The 8275-nt window shown below is 36.5% G+C and overlaps 1 protein-coding gene across 2 annotated transcripts; it reads right to left on the bottom strand.

Annotated features, from left to right (window-relative positions):
- Positions 1-346: 346 nt before the first annotated feature.
- LOC145782004 (uncharacterized) lies at positions 347-7897 on the bottom strand. 2 transcript variants are annotated; one of them, XM_082593730.1, is made up of 2 exons: positions 7801-7897; positions 347-3516 (listed from the first exon to the last, which is right to left on the bottom strand). In XM_082593730.1, the coding sequence occupies exon 2, from the start codon at positions 3439-3441 to the stop codon at positions 1666-1668; it is 1776 nt and encodes a 591-aa protein (XP_082449856.1). In that variant the 5' UTR covers positions 3442-3516; positions 7801-7897; the 3' UTR covers positions 347-1665. The 2 variants fall into 2 exon arrangements, with proteins under 2 accessions (XP_082449856.1, XP_082449855.1); XM_082593729.1 differs by lacking the exon at positions 7801-7897 and adding an exon at positions 5452-5615.
- Positions 7898-8275: the final 378 nt, after the last annotated feature.

Here is an 8275-nt window from a genome sequence, read left to right as displayed (position 1 = left end):
AGAGTATAATATACATTACAATGCAACCAGATAAAGTGTTTCCGTTTATTGAGGTTTGTTTTATTCTTTCCACCTGTTCCAAGGTCAACTATTTAATTTTTTACAGGAATTTCTGTATTAACATAATATAAGCGCCTATTGACTTGATGAGCTAAATCTAACTTTCAAAAGCTGTTTACAAATGATATTGATAGCCTACTTATGTAGACTGCTTGGTAGCCTGTTTGTGTAACGAATTGTTTGAACAGTTTTCCGTTCAATGTTGTCCATACCCAAACGAATCGATGCTTAAAAACTAACTTAGTCATCTTATAACATCCCAAGTCTGGCATCAAGAGGTAAAAAACAATACTTTTTTATTATCACCAGGCACTGGCAACACCGGAAAAAGATGACTACAAACTAGTGTTATAAACTTTTACGATTACAAAAACAAAAATAACAAAACATTGAGCAATCGGAACCAGAAATAATCAACACAATCCATTGTTCAATAATGTTACTTATCAGAAATCAATTCAGTTGAAATAGATTGGCAACATGGTATAAGTATGTGAAATGGTGGAAAGACATGTTTTCCATTGGTCAAGGTAGGTGCATAAATTTGCATTAAGGCTTGTTGAGATAAACTGTCAGTGGCAACAAATAAAAGCTCTAACAATATTATAAATTCCAAACAAACAATTCGTTTACTTCAGTTGTTTTCTTCTAAAAGGATTTTGAAGCCAGTCATGAGCACATATGGGCAATATGAAATGGTAAAAAAAAGGGAAAACCTTCAGCTACAAAGGCTCATTTCACAGCACATTATCAGCAAACATCAATTTCGTGGCGATTTAAAGACCAAATTATTACTGTAACAAATTCTTGAAATACCGTGCTATTTGCTTGTCAAATAAATAATACGCTATAGGCTACAAGACAGTAACAATTGCATTTACATGATCAAGAAGCATTGTACGACAAAATGGCAACCATTGGTAGATTTTTTTCTTCAGGTTAGCCTACTCAAGAAATACTATATGGTAACTTCGTCCTGTAATTAAAACGAACAAAACAATTAAACTGACTACCGTAGGCCTACCGTATATAATAGCCCTTTGAAAGATGGTCGCATTGAACGTACAAATAGAACAAATTCAAGCATAACACTTCATCAAACCCAAGATGATGGGAAACCGAAGTTATTATTTCATTAAGTTACATCGATTTCGCACTAAAAATATTACAAATACAAAACTTTTTGTATCTTGAAATAGCTACCAGTAAATTGAATTTGTTATTCTCAAGAACACAATAAGAGTAACCAGCAATAATCATATTTATTTTTCTAAATTAAAATGCTAAACGTCAAAGTTTGCCGACTGACTGATAGCTTTGAGCGTGCAGTAATAAAAAGCACATGAATTTTAGCTTTTGTGATTATGCTGAACATAAATTTTAAAACACAAGAATGCAAATCGATCACTTGAAAACAAATTATGAGCAAATTTATGCACCTTTATGGTATTACGCACGTGTTTTTGCACAGGTAGTTCAATTTAACAAAGGAATAAAAAATAACTTGAAATTCACAATGCGTAAATATGAAAGCCATTGAAATAATATCTGACTTAATGGACGGTTCAGGTCAGAAGCGCTCGATTAATTTTCAATGCAACATTGCTATAAGGTTGGTATATATCGATCAAAGCATCCGTAATCACCGGCAGAAGTTCTCATGTATGGATTAGATGAAAGTGCATTTAATTGAGAAGGAGTCTGTAAAGTTGTAAAGTCACTGGTCAGTCCTGGAACCGTTGCACTTGTTTCGTTGTGGTACTGATGAAAAGATCCCGGATAATTTGGTTTTATTGGTAGAGAAGCGAGTCTTTGGTTTCCTACGCAACCATATGAACTAACAGGTGGTGGGCCAGAGTAGCCATGTATATTCATTGGAATTGTCTTCGGGGAATTGCCGTGATAGGAGTAAGGTGAAACTGCTGCAGAGGGTGAAGCAACCGCTTGATTTGTTACTACACCATGAGCAGCGGGTGCTGGCAATGCAGAATAAGCATCAGCAGGACTCATTCGGGTGTTGTTTGACGACGCTTCGTTTCCTTGGGTCATGGCTGCTCCAACAGGATCATTATGATCTTGTGCGCCCTGCCTTGTTGAATATAAAGATGCTCCTCTTGCTGAATTGTGAAACACAGAACCATGCAAGTCCGCGGATGTCCACTCCGTTGATCTGCTTGTGTGTCCAATGATGTTATCAATACTAAACATCGAAGGATTAACTGCGGATGGAGAAGAAACTAGATTTGAAGGATAGTGACTCATCATCTGATGCGGTGCCGGTGTAGATCCTACTGTATGCATGATCGGTGATAAATAGTTGCTGGGCATGATTCCAGTTTGCGGATAATACGAGTTAGGTGAATGATGAGGTGGGCCGTAAGCTTTCATTACGTTGGTTGGTGTAAAAGTGGTTTGATCTTGCATGTACGTACTCAGCAAAGCTTTTTCCGATTCTGTTCGTTTGAAGCGTTTTCTTCTACGCAAAAAAGAACCATTGTCGAACATATCTTCAGCTGCTGGGTCTAATGTCCAGTAATTTCCTTTGCCCGGTTTTCCAGGTTCGCGAGGAAGTTTGATAAAACAATCATTCAGAGTTAAGTTGTGTCTGATTGAATTTTGCCACTTTTTATTCTGCTCACGATAGAAAGGGAAACGTTCCATGATGAATTTGTAAATATGACCCAGTGTCAACTTGCGCTCAGGCGAACTTGCGATAGCCATAGAGATCAACGCAATATAGCTGTAGGGTGGTTTTCCACGTTGAATCGGACGTTTGCGTCGTCTTCCAGAGCTGGTTGTTGTTATGACATCACTGTTGTTCAAAGTCTCGTTTGAGCTGGTAGATTCTTCACAAGGGTGGTTTTGCAACGATTCAGTTAAGTCAGTTTTGTCACAGTCATCACTGTCATTATTAATCGAACCGGGAAGAACTTCCTCATCGTCGCTATGATCGCTACATAGCTTTGCGTCCATGAGCTTCTCGTCAACGCTATCGGCCAAAGACGTGCACGAATCAACAAGTTCCTTTGAATCACCAGATTGATTTTGTGGGCCATTATTTTGACCGAGCATTTGCGAATCCTTGAAATTTTGATACAAAATCCCGTCGGGCTGAGCTCTTTGGCTTTGATAATTATCACTACAGCAAGTCGGAGACACTTCGTTGTTTGTTGCTGAAGAAGGCAAGTCACAAGATGAAGTTGAAGCTAGCACAGGAGTAACGTGATGCACATGCTGCTGTGGTGGAATTTGTGAAGCATAGTGTGATGCTAGCTGGAAAGCATAAGGGCTGTCTATCAACTGCCTAGGATTTGAATGTTCAAAATTTTGGTTGGACGACTCAGGAAAAGCATGACCGTGATAATGCTTGTACGTTCCCATTGGATGTTGTGAGGTGTGTTGCCGATGATCAGAAGATGTGTAAAGATGAGGGGTAGGGTTGAGTGGCGCTTGTATCTAAAAAAAAAAACAATAAATAAATAATCATTTGTTTACTGATATGTTGTATCAGAATATCGTACATTTATACAAAAAAATTTGTATGCATTTATAGCTTAATTAAAAATTCTAAACTTTAGATTTTTGCTGAAACAAGTAAAAAATCAATAAAAACAAGAAAGTTCTTGATTCCAAAAATAAATGTTTTCACTGGACTCAAAAAATACTAACGGTTGTTCAAGAGTTTGGCTAAGAAGCCCACTGCAAGATGCAACTGATAACTGCTTAATAATTTTGTTAAAACACAAAGTATTTCCTACAAGGCACAAAAAATACAAAATACTTGTGTTTGATTTTGAATTTGTTTGGTAAAGTTTTCTTCAAAGCAATTAGAACCAAACTTCTGAAGCAAATTAGTATAATCATTTGTTGATTGCACAATTATGCGTGTAAAATGAAGATCATCACACTAAGCCACAAAAGTATTGACAAAAATGTTTTATGTAAAATACTCAAAGCCATGCGTTTGTATTATCAATTAACCCCATTTTAACAGGTGGATTTCATAGAGTCGGCTGCATAGCCGAGTGGTGAGAGCTCTGGGAATGCACTTGAAAGGGCGCCGGTTCGACACAGCTCAAGAGCATGCTGCTGTGTCTTTGGCACAACACTCAAAAGCATGTCTGCCTGAAGGTGGACACGAAGGTTGGCTTCCTTGCCTTTCCGTCCACTTGCTGTAAATCTTCAACCACCGGCCTTAAGTCTAGATACGACAACATCATAAGCGACTCTAATTTTTTTAAAGGGAACATGGGATTAGATTATAATTTGATGTAGGTATTTATTCACTGGAATATAATCTATAGTTCTGTTTAAACTCAAGCACCAAATAGGATCTGGGCGTCTCGAGGAGTCATTGTTTTGTCAAAATGAGAACAAAGTTATGTAGAAAACTTTAAACGATAAATTTTCGAGAAATTTTGACATTTACATTTTTTATTGAACTTAATGATATTCTGCTCCATTGGTCCTTTCTTGCTGCATACAGGAGGTGCATACAGTATCTCAATTCGAACTACACCCTCAACATTTTTAGGGTAGCCTATGTAGACTTTTTTAAAAAAATAACTTTTGGTTGATATTAAATTTTCTTATGGTTTAGTTTATAGCACTTGTTACATGCAATGGTTCAAATGAATCAATCTTGTTTTATATCTCTTTCAAAACGAAAACAAACCATTAAAAAAACTTTAAAATGGCGGCAATGATGTCAAAACCATTTTTCGCCTGCAAACAAGTGCAAAGACCCCGGGAAAAGATAAAAACTACCGAGGTGGAACAGTCTCTAAATATTGATCTTGTCTTTTATTGTGAAACTTGATCAAATTTTAAGTAAACGGTCAATCTTTAATATCATTTTTATTTGTTTATTGTTCAGAAAAACAAAAATAGAATACAATACGTGCCCTGCTTAGGGTTAGGAAGGTTTAGCAGTATAAATTATTGTTGTTAAATAAATAAAAATTTTCTTGTATGTTCTGAACAATTGAAGTCATTAAACGAAATGAAAACCAATAAAAAATCTAAGTTTTAAATTTTTGGGCACACAGATGTCTTCACAAACTCTTAAAAACAGTTGTTTTCATAAATAGTTTTCTTGGCGTGATCAAACAAATCTTTAAAACGAAAAAGCACATTAGGTAAGAGTTACCAACTTGAGTAATTATAATCAAGTTTCTTCATTTATAATGATATAGAAATTTCAAAATCTAACTTTTAAATAAAGAGGCAGAAACACCACACATCATAGGTAGACAATACACTTGCTTTTCTATGTGGATCTTTTTACACTATAAATCCTGTGCAAACAACTTGTGATTTTAAGAATACTTGATGTTCACAAAAAATCCTTGGTGATTATTTGCACTGGACTACCTGTGTCACGATTCTTACCTCGTTGTAGTAAGTTAACATGTTTTGAAATAGTTTCTTTGTGGAAGCAATTCCAGAAGTCTAATCTCTTTAAGCTATATTTGCAAACAAATTTCTTTCAAGACACGTTGCAAGTTTATGCTTTCTTGCAGTTCGTGTTTTGCAACAACTTTGCTTAGTTATATTTCAACATACATAACTCTGTGCATTGCAAAAAAATAATTAGAGTTAAATATTGACATAAAATCACTGCGCTTTAAATAATAATTTTTTTTTGTTTTTTTTTAGTCAGTGCTGGCTTTAAGCTGAGGTATATGCTGCACCGGACGACATGGTACCGTAATAAACTGCATTAAAACAAAATTTTTTATTTGGCACCTGACTTATCTTACTGCACTTTTTGATTATTATTTGCAAGAGAAACCTTGTTGTCTGAAACAAACTGTAAACTAATTTTTGTAATTTTAACTTTTTTTTGATATAAAGCTATATTCATGCCAAAATGACTGCCATAATTATAAAATTTTTACAGGTGCATCTTTATAATAATTTTTTGCAGATATTACACATCTAATGCAGATATATCGGATAACTTCGTGGTGTGAACTGATACTCATGGTAAGAGTCGTGTCAAAAAGTCCTAATACTCAAAATAGACCATCACTAATTTTCTGGTCCTTAAAAATACTCCATTTTCTTCTCAAACACTGAACTCCTTTCAATTGACGCAAATTACTAGTGGGGCATTTATGAAACAGCATACTGATATATATCCGTATTCAATGACTGTTAAAAAGGTAATATATTCTGGCAATTTCAATTATTTGCTGCTAAAACCAAAAGCTGAATTTCCGGTTATTCATCATACTGGTAAGAAAATCTAGACTCTTTCTTATTTAATAGTTCACTCTTCATAACGCTAAACAAATGTTCATTTTTTTTCAATTCTGCCATTTTAATAGAAGTTTTATTTTTTCGGAATTTGATTGTTGAACTGACATTAATTTAATGATTGTAGATGAAGAAGACTGTGTTCGGTGAAAAAACGGAGTTCTGTGCGAAAAACATTTGCTGGGTACGTCAGGTCCCACTTCAAATTTCACGCTGTTCGTAAACAACCAACCGAGCTTAATTTGTCAACGCAACGGACAAAAAAAAACTACTTGTGGATTTTTGCTAACACCGACACTTTGAGAGTCTCGCTTAGTTGCCTATTTTTTCCTTCTTCTGCTTACACTTTCAACCCAATTAGCACTTTGACCACAGCCCTTGATTAATCACTTGTAGCATTCTAGCAGTCAATCAGCAAATTAAAAACGGTTGTGCAGCTTAAATTAATAATACTTTTCTGTTCAATCTTGCTTTCCGTTGCTTTATGTAAATGCTTTTTTTCACTAAAATCAAATCAAAAACTTGACAAAATAATATAAAAGTATAGAACTATAGCTTGCTTTACACTTCTATTATGAATTGCTCACGGAAAATACATCAAAAGTTAAACGACAGAAGAAAAGACCATCTGTCTAAGCAAAGATGAAGAATATTATTCATCTCTAAATATGTTGAGATAAACAGCTTTTAAGGGTAAGAAAACGCTTCAAAAGTGTCGAAGGAAAATGAACAACTTTCTTTAAGAATAATTAACCTATCACAGAATTAAGCATGTTGCAAATTCATTAAGTCCTTAACTGTATGGTTACTAATGCTTTCAAACGAGGAAAAAATATTTCAAGGACAGGTCAATCCATCATTGTGTGATTTTAGTACATTAACAAGAAAAGGCGTTTTGCTACTTGTTAAAATGAAAACAAACGCAACAACAGCAGATCCAATTGTACCCAGGGCTGTTGAGAAGATAATTTGAGCCCATTTATCCATGAGGTCCTCGGGCCCAAGATTAAGATATTTTTAAGAAAAGGCACTGTAGTTACAGAACACAAGGCAGCTTTCTTTAAGTCATCGGGCCCCTTAGAAAGGATACGGACCCCTAAAATCATCCTGGGCCCGAGTCCAAAAGTACTCCCTGGACCTCTCTGTCAACACGGACTCCTAAAATCATCCTGGGCCCGAGTCCAAAAGTACTCCCTGGACCTCTCTGTCAACACGGACCGCTAAAATCATCCTGGGCCCGAGTCCAAATGTACTCTCTGGACCTCTCTGTCAACACGGACCCCTAAAATCATCCTGGGCCCGAGTCCAAAAGTACTCCCTGGACCTCTCTGTCAACACGGACCCCTAAAATCATCCTGGGCCCGAGTGCAAAAGTACTCCCTGGACCTCTTTGTCAACACGGACCGCTAAAATCATCCTGGGCCCGAGTCTAAAAGTACTCCCTGGACCCTCTTGTCTACGCTACTGATTGTACCATACCTGGTAATCCGAAAGTTCTGTAGGTTTGTTTTCGGTAAGAGAAGCTGGTGTGGTGTAGACTTCACCATTCCTGTTCGCATCCACCTCATTAGATCCGGAAGACACTGAACCCACAACTGCATGACTTGAAAGAAGTAGAGGAGGAAGACTAATTCCAGGGAGTGTTTTTTGAGAATTGTCTTCTTCGTTTTGCATTTCATCAAGAGCGGAAGGTTTTGCTTCTTCTTTGCAATCATCGTTAAAACGCTTCAAGTCACAATATATTCTCCTGTTGGACCCAACAGAAAACTGTTTATCAGTAATTGGTTTATTTGCGGATTTGTACTCGACAAGTTTCTCTGTAGATAGTGCGGAAACGCGCACTCCGTTATCACACTCGTAAGCCGAGATTTCAGCTTGCATTGAATAATTCGGAAGCAATGGGGGAAGTTTAGAAGTTGCATGAGGGCCGCATACCCCTTCACTGACGAGCGGC

The sequence above is a fragment of the Aplidium turbinatum genome, chromosome 13, assembly GCF_918807975.1.
Source record: "Aplidium turbinatum chromosome 13, kaAplTurb1.1, whole genome shotgun sequence".
NCBI classification, from domain to species: domain Eukaryota; kingdom Metazoa; phylum Chordata; class Ascidiacea; order Aplousobranchia; family Polyclinidae; genus Aplidium; species Aplidium turbinatum.
This window is presented reverse-complemented; position numbering and strand designations above follow the sequence as displayed.